Consider the following 20896-nt stretch of genomic DNA (forward strand, 5'->3'; position numbering starts at 1 on the left):
TAAGGATCTAAGGGAGCTAGTGGTTGAGGTTAAGAGGGTGAATGACAGGTTGATGGCCATTAAGATAGTCGTGAGAGGGTATACTCTGAACGTAGTTAGTGCTTACGCGCCTCAGGTGGGTTTGGGAGATGAGGTTAAAAGACGCTTCGGGGAAGATTTGGATGGGTTGGTCTATCGTCCACCGAGAAGCTTATTATAGGGGGTGATTTTAACGGCCATATTGGGAGGTCCCCTTGGGGATATGATGATGTGCATGGTGGCTTCGGTTTCGGAGATAGAAATGGTAGAAGTACTTCGCTGCTGGAGTACGCCAAAGCTTTTGAGCTGGTGATCGCTAACTCGTATTACCCGAAGAAGGCGGAGCACCTGATAACTTTTTGAAGTGCGGTGGCCAAGACCCAGATTGATTATCTACTTCTCCGAAAAATGTGATAGAGGTTTATGCACGGATTGCAAGGTCATCCCGAGTGAGAATCATAGGACCCATCATCTGCTTTTGATTATGGTCTTAGAGACCAGGTGGACGAGGAAGAAGAGGTCTATGTCTGGTATGCCTAGGGTCAGGTAGGGTGCATTGATTGAAGACAAGGCCCTGGAGTTGGGGGAGAAGTTGCTGGCCATGGGGGCCTGGAGGAGTAGCCGGGATGCGAGTTGTATGTGGTCTATGACAGCAAATTGCATTAGAGAGGCGGCGAGAGAGGTGTTAGGGGTCTCAAAGGGTTTTTCTGGTGGCCATAAAGGGGACTGGTGGTGGAACGAAGAGGTTCAGAGGAAAATGGAAGCCAAGAAAGCGGCATATTTGAAGCTCGTAGAGAGTATTGATGAGGGGCAGAAGAGTGCTAATAGGGAGGGGTATAAGAAGGCCAGGAAGGAGGCGAAGTTGGCGGTTACTGCGGCTAAGACCGCTGCGTTTAGTCGTCTATATGAAGAAATTGGGGATAAAGGCGGGGACAGGAAGTTGTACAGACTGGCGAAGGTGAGGGAGCGGAAGGCCCGGGATCTTGACCAAGTGAGATGCATAAAAGATGAGGAGGGAAGAGTTTTATTGGAGGGGGCTCAGATCAGGCAGAGATGGCAGGCTTACTTTCATAGGCTCTTGAATGAAGAGTGAGATAGGGGCATTGTGCTGGGGCAGTTGGAGCACTTAGAGCGGCAACGAGATTTTGGGTACTGTAGACGTATTCGAGTGGGGGAGGTTGTAGGGGCTATGTGCAGGATGAGTAGGGGTAGAGCGACGTGGCCGGACGAGATCCCGGTAGAATTCTGGAAGAGCGTGGGTAAGGAGGTCTTGGAATGGCTTGCTGGGTTGTTTAACATCATTTTTAGGACGAAGAAGATGCCCGAAGAATGGAGGCAGAGCACGATGATCCCACTGAACAAGAATAAGGGGGATGTTCAAAACTGCAACAACTATAGGGGTATCAAGTTGTTAAGCCATACGATGAAAGCCTGGGAGAGGGTGATTGAAGGGAGGCTGAGGAGGTGTGTGTCCATTTCCGAGAACTAGTTTGGTTTCATGCCAGGACGGTCGACCACTAAGGCCATTCATATTGTGAGGAGATTGGTGGAGCAGTATAGGGAGGTGAAGAAGGATTTGCACATGGTGTTCATTGACCTGGAGAAGGCCTATGACAAAGTCCCCCGAGAGGTTCTATGGAGATGTTTGGAGGCTAGAGGAGTGCCTGTAGTGTATATTAGAGTGATTCAGAACATGTATGATGGAGTAAAGACACGGGTTAGGACAGCAGGTGGAGACTCGGATTTCTTTCCGGTAGAGATAGGGTTGCATCGGGGATCAGCACTTAGCCCATTTTTGTTTTCCTTGGCGTTGGATTCTTTGACACGTCACATTCAGGGGGGGTGCCTTGGTGCTTGCTATTTGCGGATGACATAGTCCTGATTGATGAGACGCGAGGTGGCGTTAACGAGAGGATGGAGGTCTGGAGACGTACCCTGGAGTCTAAGGATTTTAAGTTGAGCAGGACCAAGACAGAATACTTCGAGTGCAAGTTCAGCGGTGTTATCCAGGAGGCAGACGGGGATGTGAAACTCGATATGCAAGTCATTTCCAGGAGAGAGAGAGAGTTTCAAGTATTTGGGATCTATAATCCAGAAGGATGGGGAGATAGATCAGGATGTCACATACCATATCGGAGCAGGGTGGATGAAGTGGAGGCTCGCTTCTGGTGTCTTGTGTGATAAGAATGTGCCGTAGAGACTTAAGGGTAAGTTCTACAAGGTAGTTGTTAGACCGACTATGTTATATGGGGCGGAGTATTGGCCAGTCAAAACCTCTCATGTCCAGCAGATGGGGGTAGCGGAAATGAGGATCTTGAGATGGATGTGTAGGCATACTAGGTTGGATAGAATTAGGAATGAAGTTATTCGAGACAAGGTGGGAGTGGCCCCTGTGGAGGCAATGATGCGTGAGGCAAGGTTGAGGTGGTTCGAGCATGTTAAGAGGAGAAGCGCAGATGCCCCTGTCAGGAGATGTGAGGGGTTGGCCTTAGGAGGTGTGAGGAGGGGTAAAGGTAGGCCAAAGAAGTCTTGGGGAGAGGTGATCAGGTGGGACATGATGCTACTTGAGCTAACCGAGGACATGACTCTAGATAGAAGGGTGTGGAGGTTGAAGATTAGGGTAGAAGGTTAGTAGGTAGTCGTGCATCTCCCTTTATCTTCTCTAGCTCGATAGTATTAGCGCTAGTTCGGTACCCTTTTTCTCCTTAGTTTTCTATATTCGCATGTCTCGTTTCGTTGTTACTTGCCATTGGTAATTTCGTAGTTTGCTGCCTTGGAATTAGTTTTCTAAATATGTTATCTTGCTGCTACTTATTATCAGTACCCTTTTCATATTATCTGTTGCTATCTCCGATTTATTTTTCTAATTATTGTTTTGCTATTACTTGCTACCAGGACTTCTCTCACCTTCTTTAGCCGAGGGTCTATCGGAAACAGTCTCTCTGCCCTTCCAGGGTAGGGGTAAGGCTGCGTACATCCTACCCTCCCCAGACCCCACTTGTGAGACCGCACTGGGTTGTTGTCGTTGTTGTTGTATCCTTGTACTCAGATATTTTCCTCCTAAGACCATTTATGAGTCTTTCGTCTATTCGGCTCCTTTCCTGATTCTCAACAGCTATCTTCATTTTTTGGATCTAGGCTCGAAGGGCTTTGTTTTCTTGAGACAACTTCTTCTTCTCCCCTTCATCAGCAACAGCCTGTACACTATTGTCAAATTTAAGATCTCGGATCTGCCCCTCCAATTTGCTTATTGTGGCTCTGTAGCTTGTCTCTTTTGCTAACCAATACCATTGCTCCTGTGCCCCATCAGTGAATTGTTGGACATGGGGTGTTTTGGCAGGCTGCTCGGGCTCTCGATGGACTTGAGACCTTTTACCATACCAGGTCACGTAATTAGGCTCTAACTCGCCTTTGGACTGATCTCGTACTCGAGTCTTTGGCTCCAGGAACCTACACTGATGCCAACTTTGGCGCACCTTTTCTTCCAGGAATACAGCTTTTGGTCCTAGTTCGATGACCTGTCGACTCAGATCTTCATCATTGGGTAGTTGGTACCTGCCTAGCTAGCGCAGAACCCTGTGTGGAGCATATCGCTGAATGCTCCGGAGACCCATTAATAGAAGAAAACACACCTCGGCCGACATGTAAATGACTTCAGTGACCGGAAGCCAACCGAATGTCCACTCAATTTTGCTTGAAGTTAAGGAACTCAAATGTGCGAACCATGCCTCCGTACCTTCTAGAAACTCATGACCCATCACCCGGTTTTCATGTTGTTCAATGCAGTTAAGACCGGTCATACCATAGTTCATGTACCCTGGACGATGGCAAAGGTGTTCTTCCGTCCAAAGTTGTAGAAGCATGTTGCAACCCTCAAAAAAAATTTCCCCTTCTCGGCGCACAGTTAGAGCTCAATAAATCTCTGCTAGGATCATTGGTACAATGGTGCCATTAGCCTTTTTAGTAATGAAGTCAGCCATTCCCACGAGCCCTAACTCTATATTTCCATCCTTTCTGGGCCAAATTAAGATACCCAGGAATTCCACTATAAAAACCAGTCCTCGACGTGCTTCCCATTTATCTTTGTTCCCTGAATGAGTTAGACCAGTATCTGAAGCGTCAAAACCATGGGGATTCCCATAACGTCGGTACAAGAACTAGAATGTGCAAAATCCATCGGCTAGATTTCCATATTTAACTTCCCGACTGATACTCAAAAGGTCCAGAAACTTATGAGGAGTAACCAATCTTGGTGCCATTGGGTACTGACTTTTGAGATTCCCACTAAGACCGGCATAGCTCGCTATTTCCTCAAGCGTATGGGTTAGCTCAAAATAAGAAAAATGGAACACAGTATGCGTCGGGTCCCAAAAAGGTATTAAAGCCGCAATTATTTCCAACCTCAGTTTAATTTTCAAAAGTCCAACGAGACCGCCCAAAGCTTTTATCACAGTATCTCTACTGACTTTCCCTAAGTCATTCCACCACATATGGAGTTCTAACGGGATTTCCTCTAGGACTGTGAAGGGTTCATTTTCAATAGTGCTCATCCTGCACATTTATTTAAAGTGATCGGTTAAGAGACCATGATTTATTTTGACTCAAGAGAAAATTATCAATTTTTCAAAATTGCAATTCAAAAAAAAAATGCCTTTGCAAATACAGCCCTTCAACACCTCAGGAGAAAAGATTTTAGGGTTGTGTTTGCTAATCGGCCAAAATTTGAAAAAGGACCATAGGTGGCTATTCTTGCAAAACCAGCCTTCCGGTGCCCTTTTGGGGACATTTTGGCTATTTAGACAAGAACGGCATTACCTAATTTATTTATGACAAAACAACATCATTTAATATTTTTGGGTTATGTCTGCAAACATGGAGTTGGACCGGTGAGGGTTGCCTACGTATCCCACATCCGGTAAGAATCAAACATGCGTAGTTCGGGCAGTTTTGACATAATAGAAAACAACACCAAATATCCTTTTTTTTAAACAAATTTCTTTTTTCTTTTTTTTTCTTGTTTTTTTCAAAATTTCGGCAAAGTTTCGGTACTTTTTGGACACCAGATTTTCTGAGGACGGGTAATTATCTCTCTCACACCTCAATTTGATTTTTTCCATATTTTCTCCCATATTCTAGAAGACGGTCAACATGCAATCCGAAGCAAATAAATGTACAAGTAGCAAGTAGAATGCATCAGGATGGTCTTTTTAATTTCGGCTACACCTATCCTAGACGGACCAAACCCCTGTGTTGAGTCCCCAAAGTCAAATGCACGTGATGCAAACAAGCGTTCCTACTAGGGATCTGGCATGAGGCTATGTTATACTAGGTTTAAAAATATGGGTGTATTGTTCTAGACCTGGCTTACCCAAGAGGACAGCTCGAGCCGAGGGGGGCAGCGTACCGGGAATACAGAAGCTTCACCGGCTTTGCAACTTGTTCGAACCTCGTTCTAAAATTGGGATATAACTCTAACAGAAAAGAAGTTACACGAAGTGCACACTTCCCAGATGATTTAGAAGACTCAGAGAGGAGAGGGTTTCGTAACAATTTATATACAGTTCAACAATTTCAAAGCGGTAAAAAACGGCATTTAGCACATTAGGTTCAAACATGTAAAAATCAGATAATAAATAAAGCCAAGTATAACAGTTATTCTTAGCTTGAATTCTTGAACCCTGAACTAAAAGCTCTATGTTTTGATCCCCAGCAGAGTCGCGAGAGCTGTCACACCTCCTTTTTACCACTCGCAGGGGGATAGAAGGGAGTTTTTCCAATTTAAGTGATATTATTTGAAATGGGATTATTTTATTTTTATCAGAGTCGCCACTTGGAATATTTTATTTGGTGTGCCAAGTCACCGTTTTATTTTAAATCCCAAATCAAGGATAATTTTGACTTTATTTAAAAGTCCGCGAAATCGGAAATTCTAGATAAGGAATTCTTTTAACCCGGGAGAAGGTTTTAGGCATTCCCAGGTTCTGTGGTTCTAGCACGATCGCTTAATCTGCTACTAATTGGCCTATTATCTTATTAATTACATGTTTTAAAACCTATGTGTATTTTTACAAGTATTAAAACCGCTTTTACTTTTTAGGAAATTTAATGTTATTTAAAACACATCTAGAACCACGCTACATGAAATGCACCCGCGGTTTGCGACACATTTTATTTAACATTGTTGGAAATTGAAGTCGGGTCACATGAAATGTACACCCGGATTTCAGCAATTACAAATCACAACTACGTCACGGGGACCGTACCCGTAACCATGATAATTTAAAGTAGCGCGCCTAAAGCAACTACGAAGATTCATTAATTACAACATTTGTGAGGGCCATGGATGATTTAATTTATAGATGGAACACCTCAAACATTTTCTACAAGTGTTAGCTCTTGATCTAATTTTATGAGGCCATGAATTATAGGTTTTGTTTGGTATAGAACACCTCAACTTATTACCCTTTTTAGAGGAAAATTACACATAATTAGTAGAGCTCAATTTAAACTAATTCTATTGGAAAGGGATTTAGGCCTAGGCGTTCATTACTGGGTTAAATCTAAAAGAGAGTTCAAGCTTTGAAAAGGGCTGCGTTTGGGCTCAAAGTTTGGCCCAGCAGAGAAGGACGCAAGGGCTCTTGTCCCTTTTGGAATTTTGAAAGAGTGTCTGCCCACATTAGGCTTCAGGTGGGCCCAGTTGTGAATATCCACCAGCTGGGCCTATCTACCTCTACATTTCAACCCAACCTTACACCATAAATACTTTGCAAAGCTAAAATTTGCATCACTTTAAAAGAAGACAATCAGAATCGGAACAATACAATTTCGAGTCTAAAATTAAGTACGTTAACATGATTTGTAAGTCATACATTTATGCAGGAATTTACAAGCAAAATTTTAGAACTAAGGATCAAATTATTGGGTATAATGCCCAGGCCTACTCGCCTAGGCCCAAACTTGTTTAGGTGGTTCCCATATTTGGGCCGTGTTGCAAGTCTGGCTCAATTCGAATGCTAGACTGTACTTATTAAAAAAATCATATCCTATGGACTTAAACTAAGAGTCAAAAATAGTCAAATCTTGAATTTAAAACACTCCAACAGTCCATTTACTTAACAAAAGTCCATAAATTTACAAATCATTTCTAGATACAACAAATGTGTCTAAGTGAAAGGGAGGGGAAAGTTAAGGTAAGGGTGGAATTCTTCCTAACTCTAACTCTTCCAAAATCCTTTGATTCAGCTTCAGTTTTGCAAGAAAAATCAACTATGGAGCTGTTCCTTATAGGCTAAAACTTAGCTCCAACTCTAAGGCTTCCTATTACAAAACCAACCTTGGTTTCAACTCAGACTTTCATGAATCAGACCATGTTTAAAGGTTATACAATTGAAACAATCAATTTTATCAGCTTAAACAAACAGACTAGACAAACTGTTAATTTACCTAAAACAAAACTGAATATAGACATGAGATGAAATCATGGAAGAAATAGAATAGGCATCAAACGTAAAAATGAACCCTAATTCAGCTAAATTCACTCAATTGAAACCAAACTTAGCTAATTGCGAGATTCAGAATGCTTTAATAAACAAGTTGATAATACCAATTAGGGAACACTATCACTTATCTAGATTATATATGCTAAAAAAGGAAAAACAAGTGGAAGAAAACAGAAAACTAGTATAGAAAGAAGAAAAGAAAGAAGGAAAACAAACAACACAAAAAAATGGAAAAGAAATACTTAACACTGTTTTGGACCGGGCCAATTGACGAACCATCCAGAACGAAACACCCATGAACTTATACGTTTGGGTTCACAGACTCCAAATACTGACCAACAAAGAATAAAGTGAAATTAGTTTTTCTTTTTGGAATCTTAGATTTAAGATTTGACGAGGCTGGGGCTGATTCGAAGGGGGCTAATGGTAGTTTAGGGTTCATAGAGGTGCCGGGGTTATGGGGTGTGAATTTAGGGCGATTTGGGTGAAACTAGGTTTTGGGGGATTCTGATTTCGATCCAAGATTCGAAGGATTTGATGATGATTTGGGGAAGGGACAAGGGTTCTAGGGTGTTAAATTGGGAAGGTTTCGAGGTGGTCCGCTGCGGTGAGGCGATTTCCGGCCGGCGGACCACAGCGAAGTAAATGAGGGCGGCTAGGGTTTCAGTGGGTTTGGGCGTTAGAGATGAATGAGGGGTTCCGAATGGGGGGCGGGGTGTGTTTCGGACAGTTATATATCAATTGAGAGATCAATTCTGAGTCGTTTGATCAAAAGAATCCAATGGCTGTGATTGAAAGAGCAGGAAATAGCGTCGTTTTATCTCATTAGGGGTGGACCGGGCATGGATGGTTTGGGCTTGGGTTAGGGGCAGCCTTTGGATGGGTTTTGGGCTAAAAATCAATCCAAATTTCAATTAAAAGCCCACTTTTTAATTACCTCTTTTATTTCTTTTTCTTTTCTTTTTCTTCTTTTGTTTTTTTAATTAAAAATCCTAAATTAATCTAAATTGTAAATTAAACCAATTACCTAATCACAATAATTATAAAAAACTACTTAGTCCTAAATTAAAAGAGAAAAATCAATAATCTAAAAATAAAAAGGAAAAAAATGTAAAACGGGCCATTTTTTTATTTTCATGTCTAATAAAATAAATAATTAACTAATTAATCCTAAAAGGTAAAAAAAAAAAAAACTAAATGCAATGCATGTTATTTTTTTGGCATTTCTCATGATTTAAATAGAAATTAATCGTGCACAAAAATGCAAAAAAATAATAAAACTCTACAAAAATCCTAAAAAATGGCAAATAATTAAGAAAAAATCTAATTTCTTGGATTTTATAGGAGTAGTTCGTATGGGAAAAAAATCACATGCTCACACTGGGAGGTCTCTCCAACGTAAAGTCTCTCCTCGAAAAAAAGCACCTCAAGGCCCGCTCACCGGGCACCGGCTGTTTACCACCGACTGGACGCGGAATAGAGGCAGAACTCCCCTCTCCTTAATGGGCAGATTTTGATGTAGCAGTCATAGCTATGGCAAAATAGGAAAAGGAGGGTAAACATTTGGGCAAAGGTTTTGAGTCGGAACAACGGAAGAACTAGCACAAAGAACCGAGTTCTGTGGAAGAAATAATTACTCATAGTAGCAGAATCTCCATTTGAGAAGTAAGCGAGTGAATATATAGGGGCAAAGCAGCGACTGATCACCTACCCAGAAGGCCAAATAATTCTTGCCATGATAACATCATTTTTTTTTGGGAAATGTACTAGCAGGACCACCCCGGGGGTCCGTTTATAAGGTCGCATGAATGCTGCTATACCGCGATATTCAAGAGGTATTGAGACCTCGAGGGTTTCCTGCTGTCATAAGCATCGACCCCAAAGGAGCTATCGACCTAATTTCGGGATAGAAACAGATTTTGGGGGGCCCGATTACTCCAAGTATGGACTCCAAAGAGTTAACGTTAAAATTTGAAGACTAACTCCGCAAGAACGACAACATATAAAGAACGGAAAGACTTGAAGCAGAGAGATTCTCTTGCATTGCCAAAAAATATATTTACAAGGGGCGACTTTTCAAGACTCATTTCCTTGGGAGTACATACACAAAAAAAGGAAAAAATAAAAGAAAAAGCTACACAGGGCTACTCTTCATCGCCACTACCCTCTGAACCATCTCCAGAACCCTCATCTAAAACGACTAAGAGCGGCATTTTTCCCTCCAACTCTCGGGCCTCCTCAATCTCGGCTGAGAGATTAACACCTTTGGCTCTGACTCCCTCTAAGGCTTCCCTCTTCGCCTTCACACTAGCACGAGCAACAGCCTGAGCCAGTTTTAGCTCGGCCTCCATCGATATACTTTGTGCTATTTGATTCGCGGTGGCTGCATCCTTCAGATAAGTAGCAACTTTTCCTTCGACCTCGGGCTTGGCCGCAGTTAGCGCAGTAATCTCCTTTTGAGCATTTTGGAGAAGACCATGGGTCAATGTCAATTCCGAGGTCACTACCACGTTTCTCTCCATCAGCTCGAGCATCTCCACATTCTTTTGCCCGATCTGCAAAGGGAAAGGTAAGCCAGTCAGTATTGAATTATGGGAACGAAGGGCGAATTTACGCGTGGCAAAATACCTACTCAGCAAGATCAGCTATTTCTCAGAGCACTCCTGCCAGAGCAGCCCGAAGCACGCTTGACTCCTTCTCCTTTCGGGCAAAGAAAGCCTCCGACTCTTGCAGTCCCGAGGTAAGCCTCTCCAGCACCTTTTCACGGCATGAAAGCTCCTCTCGGAGCCTGGAGAGGGCATAATCATACATCTCCTTAGACTATGCAAAACAGAAGAGTTAGAAAAATGAGGAATAATGCTTGAGACTAAAGAAATATACATAAATAGCTATCACCTGCCGTTGGAACCTCTCCGCTTCCTTGACGGCACTCCGAGCGTCGAGATCGATGTCCTCACTAACATCGTCAATATCATCAAGAATGTTTCCAGGCGCACCTCCCCCCTTGAGAGGACCCCCCACTTTGGCGGTATACATATCATGAATGTCCCTTAGCTCCCCTGACGAGAACTGAGAGCCCAAACTGAGGTCATCCAGGGCATCGATGTCCCCGAGGGGCAACTTCTGCCCCTGAAAAGCTTTGGGTCTAGACCCTTCTGGACCAACAGTAACGGTCCCCCTATCAGGTACTACACCTTATCCGGTCATGAAATCCGGGACATCATTAACACCCTCCTCGAGGGTCTCCATCATACGGGACCGACCTGAATCGGCCGTTCCCGATTCAGCGGCCTCCGATCGGGGCACCTGCGGGACTCCTGCGCCCGACCTCATTCTCCTTACCAAACGGCACTCGCCCTCATTATCTTCTTCATCCCGAGTGTTGAGACTTGCTCTAGAAGCTGGATCCGAGGTCTTGGTGGTGGCTCGAGGCCCGCATGAATTAGGTTTCTTTTCCACGGGAGAATCAGCAGCCGCCTTACCCTTTCTTTTCTTGCCATTAGCGGGCTCCGAAACCTACCTCCATCTCGCCATCAGGAGGCGGTCTCATCAGCACAACATCGCTAAGGCCTACACGAACACAATGACCGAAATTTATCAGCACAAGGGATATGGGGAAGAAGCAAAATATTGAGATATAGATGGCAAGAAGAACTTTACCATGATTCTTGGCCACCCACCGCGTCATAGCCAGGTCGGGCCAAGACCGGACGAGATACGCGAATGAGGTATCCAACTGCCTGATCCATCTCGACGGATCCTGAACCGCTTCGGGATACCAAGCGGTAGCTGCAGAAACCGAAAGGAGATCATTTTTTCGGAAAGGAGGAAAGAAGATCACAATACATGTCCGAGGGAAAAAATACTTACGCTGTGCATTCCACTTCTCCGGGAATGGCATCCTCCTGGCCGGAATGATGTCCAAGGTCCTCACGCGGACGAACCTGCTCATCCACCCTCGATCCTTGTCCTCATCAGTGCTCGAGATAAATGATTTTTTGGACCGGTGGTGAAGCTTAATAAAACCTCAATAAAATCGAGGCTGTACAACCTAATCAGATGGTCGAGGGTAAAGGTCTCGTCCTCGACCCCATCAGAGAAATGGCAGAGCATCAAGACTATCCTCCAGAAAGACGGATAGATTTGACCAAGAGTCACTTGGTATTTGTCGCAAAAATTGAGAATAACCGGATCTATCTCCAGGGAAGAAGGTTTAGGAGAGTCGACCAGACCCAAAGTGAACGGGTAAGTATATACATAAAGGAAACCGGTTTTCTGATCCGTTATGCTCTCAGTAGGGCGAGGGATCTCAACCACCATTGCCTCCTCCCAGCGGCAGTCTTCCTTCACCTTCTTTATGTCGGTCACAATGATAATGTACCGGGACACGTGTTCGCCTCGGCCCGGTGTAGATGAAGGTTTGTCGACGGTGAAATCCTTCACCATGTCAAGTCCGGTAGGAGTACATTGTTCCACGGTAGGTATCACTTAAGGCTTTCCTTTAGATGTCTGGGATGAAGAGGCAGCCTTGTCTTTCCGAGGAACTGTCTTTGAAGCTCTAGACATGATGGTAGTGAAATTTTTCTGAGAAGGTACACAAAGGATCAAGAACAGGGAAAGAAAGGATGCGAGAGAGGATAGGTCTGGCCTTTGAAATCTGAAGATGTTGAGAAAGTAATAATCATCAAACGATTGACGCATTTATAGGAGCTGTGTGGGCAGCAGAAAGGACTAACCAATAGCGGTTTGTTGGATTCTCGATACTCGTGTTTGACAGCGACCCTTGCGCAGTTTTTTGAGCATTTATTGCTCTGATGGACTGACGTCTGTGAGGCCCCATAAAATTTTTGGCTCAAAACCTAGTATCTTGTGGTGTCAACTCCGAATATGTGTTAGGAATGCGTAGAATTATTCGCGGCGAGCATGCTCGCCGCAGTTCGGACCCTTAGTATTGATCTATGTTTGAAAAAAACCAAAAGAATCAATTTCCCAGAAAAATGCCATTATGCGGTCAAGAATGCGGTCGCAGATTTGGTATGCGGACCGCATTCCTATCGCATAGTAAAGCTGTGGTTTGGTTAAACTTGAGGTCAAGATGCGGTCCAAGATGCGACCACATAATTGATATGCGGGCCGTATTTCTACCGCAGAGTGGAACAGAAGAACTCAAAATTAATGTTGAACATGCGTTCTATTATGCGATCGCATAACCAATATGCGGACCGCATAATCGTCGCATAAGTTCCTCAGGGATTTGTGAAGGCCAGTTCTGCGGTGCACAATGCGACCGCATAACAGGAATGCGGACCACATTCCTGTCGCAGACCCAAACAGATTCATCAGAGTTTTGGGGGCAATTCTGCGGTCCAATCTGCGGACCGCATTTCTGTTCTGCGATCGCAGAATGCGACCGCAGATCTTGCTCGGGCTTCTATTTTCTAAATTTTATAACCGACCCCCTTTTTAATAAAACACCCCCAGCCCCTCATTTTTAATGATCTTCTGTACAAAATAAGAGAGAGGAAGAGAGGGTCTTGAGAGAGAAAGTAATCTTCTCCAAAATTGGATTCTTCAAAACCATCCGGGTCGGGGAATTTCAAGCTTATTTTCATCCCCCTTTTCTTGCAGGTAACATCCCTAACCCTTTTCACTAAATTTCTGGTTTAAGTTAGGGGGGGGGGGGAGTCTCATGCATTGGTCTTTGAAAATAGTGGTTGAACTCATACATGCATGTCATTCTATAACCTAAAACCTAGTGAGAGTAATTGGGTAGGAGTAAAAGATGGTGCAAAGATGGGTTGGTAACCTAAATAAGTTTGAGTCGAAATTGTGAACTTCTTTTCTAAGTCATACGCGTTAACTTGTGCACTAGATTGACGTTGCTAGACCATTTGGTGAATTGGAAATAAAAGTTAAAAAGGGAACTCGGCTCCAAGTATGTATGGCTAACTTTGAACTTGTAAAATCGCCTTGTTTGGGTGTTTGAGTGCTTGGTATGTGATTTATTGTGAGATGGTATTGAATAGAACCTGATATGTCGAACAGAAACTCGACCACGAATAGGGAACGCCAACCAAATCGGAACCACGAACAACGACTAACCAACGACGACAAACTCCAACGGCAACAGGGTTCAAATAACGTCGAGCAGTCTATAACGAGTAACGACTCGACGCGGAACCAACGGAAACAGTTGTCGAAACTCAGTTATCGAAGCTCGACCAGAGAACTCGAGAACGGACAGAACTTGACTGGGTGAAAAACAGGGCAAAAGCGAGCCGGAAGTTCAGGGGGACGTGATTTGTTCGTGAAATTCCTGTGATTGGTATGGTTGAGTGATTGTGGTTGTGCCTTCGCTATATTGATGCAATTAATCAGAAATAAACCAAATTTGCGATTGTGAATGTGCTATGTGGTAAGAACTGTGAAACAAGTAATGGAAGGAAATGGGAATTGATGTGCTCGGAATAACCGTGGTAGTAACATATGTGGTTTGTCGTGGGAAATTATCGTCGTGACCTATCAATGCATATAGTGGAATACATGGAAATGGTATTGATGGCTATGGAAGTTCATGTAAATTGTTGTTGTTGTTCCTTGAGGGTCATTGTTGTTGTTTCTTGAGGATTGTTGTTGCTATTCTTTGTGAATTGTTGTTGTTGTTGTGTTGTTTGTGAATTGTGATTGTTCGGTGGGATCGGGTTACGCGCCGCAACACGAAGAAATAAGGTGTGGGTTGTGGTGATAAGGGTGGCCGAGGTAATAAGGTTGGAAAGCGATCGAAATCGCTATTGAAATGAAATATGAACAAATTGTGAAATTATTGATGTGGAAATGTTGAAGGGGAATCAGGAGCGATTGTAAATTTGTTGGTTTGATTGCTCTTTCTTTGTGGATTTGATTGTTGTTTCCATTACAATTACATGCTGTTTGTGGAGGAGAGATTGTATACCCGTTCGCTTAATTGTTCCCTCCTTGTGGATTTGATTGTCACTCTTATTACTGCTACTTACTAGCTTATGGTTTGAGTTTACTTGGAGCAAAGTTTGTTCATACATACCAGTACAATTCAAATGTACTGACGTCCCTTTTGCCGGGGGCGCTACATTCGTGTTATGATTGTAGGTGGATCCGTAGCAGGTACTCCTGTCCACCGATCGTAGCTCCCCTTTGTCCTCCATCAGCTTTTCGGTGAGCCACTTTCCTCTCGGGGCCCTGCGTGCCTCAGGCCGCTTGTTTTCGGAGTTTTATTTTTGATTTGTGTAAGGTATAGCCGGAGCCTTGTTATCGGCAAATACTATATTATCTTGTTGTACTATTAGAGGCTCCGTAGACAGTAGATGTGGGTTAGAAACTTGTGTAAATCCGTGTTTTCATACGTTGGTAAGGAGTTGGTGATTTCACTACTATTATGTAAGTATGTATGTGTTTTGTAAATTAAAAAGTGTTCTTAATTAATTATTTGGCAAATCCTTGGAATAATTAAGTAAGGAAAACGTGAGGTAACATGTGGGTTAGGAAAGGCATTCAGGTTCGCTTGGCTGGGGTTACCCGGTCGGGCGCCGGTCATGTCCCTCGAATTTGGGATGTGACAAACTTGGTATCAGAGCCTAAGGTTTTAAGGAGTCCTAGGATGTCTCGGAGCCGTGTCTAGTAGAGCCCTACTTATCGGTGTGAAGTCGTATACATCTATAAGTGGGGGGCTGCATGGACATTTAGGAAAATTTCCTACTTCTTTGTTATTCTGTATCGTGCGGTGAAGTGAAATGTGAAAGTATCTATATCTAACTCGTGCGTTGTTCCGAACTTTTTCAGCAATGGCACCTAAGAAGAGAGCTATACTCGGCCTCGGGGCAAATGCCACCCCGAGAGAGGCTATGAATCATGTACCTGATGCCGTGGGTGAGAGTGACTCCCCAGCCCTGAACCTACCTGGCCCGTCTGTCCTAGACCAGAGTGTTCCTGTTCCTTGAGCGGCAGAGGGTGCCACCATCCCTCCCGCCGATATTCCTGATTCTGGCACCGTTCCAGCTCCTGGTCCCAAGGTTTCTGATGCGGACCTTAGAAGAGCCATCCATATGTTGACCCAGTTAGTGGCCGCTCAGGCCCAGAGATCTCAGGATGCCCCTACATCCTCTAGCGGACAAGGAGATTCTACCAGCTCCAGAGTAAACCAGTTTTTGCGGTTGGCCCCTCCGGAGTTCTCAGGCACAGACCCAGAGGCCGATCCGCAGGAATTTCTTGATGAAATGTATAAGACCCTCCGAGTGATGAAAGCTTCAGAGACAGAGGGAGTTGAATTGGCATCATACAGGTTGAGGGGAGCAGCGTATTCATGGTTCGAGATGTGGGAGGACTCCCGTGGGGAGGGAGGACCTCCGACCAGATGGGATGAGTTTGTAGATGCGTTCATGGACCAGTTCTTGCCTGCTGAGACAATAGCAGCCCGTGCCACGGAGTTTGAGACCCTCAAGCAGGGCAGTATGAGTGTTTGGGAGTACCACATGGAGTTCGTGAGATTGTCCAAGTATGCTCCACAGTTAGTGTCGACCATGGCAGCTAGAGTTCGGCGATTTGTTCAGGGCCTTAGTCCCTTGGTAGTAAATGAGGCTGCTACAGCGGCCTTACACTCGGATATGAACTATGGAAATATTGTGGGATTCGCTCAGGCCACAGAGGCTAGGAAGTTGAAGATTCGGGCGGAAAGGGAGAATAGCAACAGGGCCCGATCAGCAGGTCACTCAGGGAGATCAGCTCAGGGGAGAGGGTCGTCAGGGCCGTCTCAGTCATATGCTCAGTCCTCAGCGAGCGCACCATCATCTCTGCACAGTTATCAGCAGAACAGCCGCATGAGACCAGGCTCAGACAGTAGGAGACCCCATCAGTCCGGTCGTGCAGGAGGGAGACCACAACAGCAGGGGAGGGCTCCATGCCCCAAGTGTGGGAGATTTCATACAGAGACTTGCTACTTGGATATCCCGGTGTGTTTTAGATGCGGGGTGAGAGGTCATATTCAGCGAGACTGTCGTGTGCCCAGTCAGGGCATGGGTAGGGGATCTGCTCAGTCGTCCGGTTCTTCAGTCGCCACGTCATCTGTGCGTCCTCCAGCCCCAGCAGGCCGTGGTACAGTTAGGGGTGGAGCTCGTGGTAGAGGTGGACCCAGCCGGTTCTATGCTTTGAGTGGTCGTCAGAATGCAGAGGCTTCTCCAAATGTGATTATAGGTATCTTGTCTGTTCAGGCCATTGATTGTTATGCTCTTATTGATCCGGGGTCCTCTTTGTCTTATGTCACCCCATTCATTGCTTCAAGCTTTGGGATAGAACCCGAACAGCTTCATGAGCCGTTCTCTGTATCGACTCCGGTTGGTGATTCTATTACAGCCGCGCGGGTTTATAGGAATTGTGTTGTCACGGTATGTGGTCGCGTTACCACGGCCGATCTTATTGAGCTTGGAATGGTGGATTTTGATGTGATTATGGGGATGGACTGGCTTTATTCGTGCTTTGCTAAACTTGACTGCCGAACGAGAGTCATGAGACTCGAGTTCCCTAATGAGCCGGTTATCGAGTGGGAAGGGAATGATGTGGTGCCGAAGGGTAGGTTTATTTCCTACCTAAAGGCTTCAAAGATGATTAAGAAGGGATGTATCTATCATTTGGTCCGGGTGGCGGACACCACTTCAGAAGTGTCTACCCCCGAGTCCGTGCCAGTCGTGAATGAGTTTCTCGAAGTGTTTCCGGACGAGCTTCCAGGGATTCCGCCAGATAGGGAGATTGATTTCGGGATTGATGTATTGCCAGATACGCAGCCAATATCTATTCCACCATACAGAATGGCTCCAGCGGAGTTAAGGGAGTTAAAGGAGCAGTTGAGGATTTGTTAGAAAAGGGGTTTATACGGCTGATTGTGTCGCCGTGGGGTGCTCCGGTTCTTTTTGTCAGGAAGAAGGATGGGTCGCTTCGGATGTGTATTGATTATCGTCAGCTCAACAAAGTCACCATCAAGAATAAATATCCCTGCCTCGGATAGATGACTTGTTCGACCAATTGCAAGGTGCAAGGTTCTTCTCCAAAATTGATCTACGGTCCGGGTATCACCAATTGAAGATTAGGGAGCATGATATTCCCAAGACCGCTTTCAGAACTCGCTATGGTCACTTTGAATTCTTGGTCATGTCTTTTGGGCTAACCAACGCCCCGACAACTTTTATGGATCTTATGAATCGTGTCTTCAAGCCATTTCTAGACTCCTTCGTGATTGTTTTTATTGACGACATCCTTGTTTATTCGCGGAGCCGGGAGGATCATGCCGGTCACCTCAGGGCAGTTCTGCAGACTCTTCATCAGCACCAGTTGTATGCTAAATTTTCAAAATGTGAGTTTTGGTTGGAGTCCGTTGCCTTTTTAGGTCATGTTGTTTCTAGCAAAGGGATTCAGGTAGACCCCCAGAAGATTACAGCAGTAAAAGATTGGCCTAGACCCACGACCCCGACGGAAATTCGTAGCTTCTTGGGTTTAGCAGGGTATTATCGGAGGTTTGTGGAGGGATTCTCTGCCCTCGCCTCCCCATTGACTAAGTTGACGCAGAAAGCAGTTAAGTTCCAATAGTCCGACGCTTGTGAGAAAAGTTTTCAGGAACTGAAGTCAAGGTTGACCTCGACACCAATATTGACCTTGCCGGAAGGCACGGAAGGATTTTTGGTTTATTCCGATGCCTCCAGGGTTGGTTTAGGGTGTGTGTTGATGCAACATGGGAAAGTTATAGCGTATGCTTCGAGGTAGCTCAAGAATCACGAAAAGAATTATCCGACACATGATTTGGAGCTTGCGGCAGTTGTGTTTGCTTTGAAAATATGGCAGCATTATCTTTATGGGGTCCATGTGGATGTGTTCTCAGACCACAAGAGTCTCCAGTATTTGTTCAAGCAGAGGAAATTGAACCTAAGGCAGCGACGGTGGTTAGAATTACTCAAGGATTATGATATGAACATTTTGTACCTTCTAGGGAAGGCGAATGTGGTGGCCGACGCTCTCAGTCAGAAATCTATGGGTAGTTTGGCTCATTTGGGAGTGGATCAAAGGCCCTTGGCTCGGGAGGTTTATCAATTGGCCAGTCTAGGGGTTTGTATTTCGACATCAGACAAGGGGAAAGTTATGGTGCACAATGGAGCAGAATCGTCACTCGTAGCGGAAGTCAAGGAAAAGCAGTTCGTCGATCCAGCATTGGCTCAAATGAAGGAAGCAATTTTGAGTAACAAGACTTCGGCATTTTCACTCGGCGACGAGGATTGTGTATTGCGGTGTCAAGGTAGGCTGTGTGTTCCAGATGTGGATAAGCTTTGGGAGAGGGTAATGGCGGAGGCTCATAATTCCAGATATTCCGTGCATCCAGGTTCTACGAAAATGTATCATGACCTCAAGGAGATTTATTGGTGGAACGACATGAAGAGGGGTGTGGCAGACTTTGTATCTAAGTGTCCGAATTGTCAGCAAGTGAAGGCTGAGCATCAGCGGCCCGGTGGGCTAACTCAGCTTATGGAAATACCAATGTGGAAATGGGAGATGATCAACATGGATTTCGTGGTAGGATTACCTCGCACTCAGCGCAAGTTCGACTCGATTTGGGTAATAGTGGATCGACTCACGAAATCAGCTCACTTCTTGCTAGTCAAGTCCACCGTATTGCAGAACAATATGCTAAGTTGTATATTAAGGAGATAGTAAGGCTTCATGGCACTCCGCTTTCTATTATCTCGGATCGAGGGGCCCAGTTCACAGCTAATTTTTGGAAGAAATTTCAGCAAGGTTTGGGTACTCAGGTAAATCTCAGCACAGCTTTCCATCCACAGACTGATGGTCAAGCGGAGCGGACTATTCAGACGCTTGAAGATATGTTGCGGGCTTGTGTCTTGGATTTCAAAGGTAATTGGGATGATCACTTGCCACTTATAGAATTTGCTTACAATAACAGCTTTCATGCTAGCATTCAGATGGCCCCATTTGAGGCATTGTACGGAAGGAGGTGCAGGTCTCCGATCGGATGGTTTGAAGTGGGTGAAGCAAAATTAATAGGACCGGATCTTGTGCACCAGGCTGTGGAGAAAGTTAAAGTCATTCAGGGAAGGATGAAAACTGCCCAGAGTTGCCAGAAATCCTATGCGGACGTTCGTCGAAGAGAATTGGAATTTCAAGTTGACGATTGGGTGTTCTTGAGGGTATCTCCTATGAAGGGAGTCATGCGATTCGGGAAGAAAGGTAAGTTGAATCCTAGGTATGTCGGGCTGTACCGGATCGTTCAAAGGGCAGGGCAGGTGGCCTATAGGTTGGAATTGCCTCCTGAGATGTCATTAGTGCACTCGGTGTTCCATGTATCTATGTTGAACAAAGTAGTTGGAGATCCATCCACTATCGTGCCAGTCGAGACTATCGAGGTTAATGAAGAGCTGTCGTATGAAGAAATTCCGGTTGCCATTCTTGATAGACAAGTCCCTAAATTGAGAAATAAGAAAGTTGCCTCAGTTAAGGTGTTGTGGCGAAGTCAACAAGTTGAGGAAGCTACCTGGGAAGCGGAGAAAGAAATGAAAGAGAAATATCCCCATCTGTTTGATCAAGTCTAGAAGAAATTATGTGACCTTTCTATTTCTAAAACAACTACCATCGTGTCCAAGTTGATTCCTTCCTAAATGCTAGTGAAGTCCCTCTGGTTGTGCAAGACTTATAGGTGTAGGGATTGTTTCAAGTCATTTGAACATTTCTTTGGTAAATGAAAGCCTTATAAAGACTCTTGTGTTAAGTAATCAAGTAATGATTGTATAAGTTGGTAATGAATTACTTGTATGCTTGTAAAGTGTTGAAATGGCTAAATTATGTGAAACTCATTGAAATAACTGGTTCATAAGCAAAACGTATCAAGTGATCAAATGTGTGCAATTGTTATGGTAGGAAATTATATGACAGTTGTAGGGATGGTTGTAATTCTGTTATGGTGTTTGGAATTTGTGTTTCGGGGGCCCTCTATCAGGTAAAGATGTCCAAATTACAAAGGAAACTCTGGCAAAATTTTTCTAAAAATTTGGGAAACAGTGAAAGGTGTAGGAATCTGCATAACATGTTTTCAAAACCAACTGATCTTTGAAATACTGAAAAGTTTGAAATAGGTCCTCATTCGGGGGCGAATGATTTTAAGTGGGGGAGGATGTGAGGCCCCGTAAAATTTTTTGGCTCAAAACCTAGTATCTTGTGGTGTCAACTCCGAATATGTGTTAGGAATGCGTAGAATTTCCATCATGATCAGCCGTTAAGACTGTTTACACAATAGATCAAGAGTATGAAGTAGGAAACTTTTCTAAAGGCATGAGATATCGGCAAGGAAAAGTACT

The 20896-nt window shown here is 44.4% G+C and overlaps 1 protein-coding gene across 1 annotated transcript; it reads left to right on the forward strand.

The window, feature by feature from the left end:
- Positions 1-619: 619 nt before the first annotated feature.
- LOC109208900 lies at positions 620-1111 on the forward strand. The gene has a single exon (XM_019372058.1). The coding sequence runs from the start codon at positions 620-622 to the stop codon at positions 1109-1111; it is 492 nt and encodes a 163-aa protein (XP_019227603.1).
- The last annotated feature ends 19785 nt before the right edge of the window (positions 1112-20896 follow it).

Source organism: Nicotiana attenuata, unplaced genomic scaffold (genome assembly GCF_001879085.1).
Source record: "Nicotiana attenuata strain UT unplaced genomic scaffold, NIATTr2, whole genome shotgun sequence".
NCBI lineage: Eukaryota > Viridiplantae > Streptophyta > Magnoliopsida > Solanales > Solanaceae > Nicotiana > Nicotiana attenuata.

Coding starts and splice junctions, on each gene's coding strand:
- LOC109208900 (XM_019372058.1), top strand. CDS start 620: ATGGGGGCCTGGAGGAGTAGCCGGGATGCGAGTTGTATGTGGTCTATG.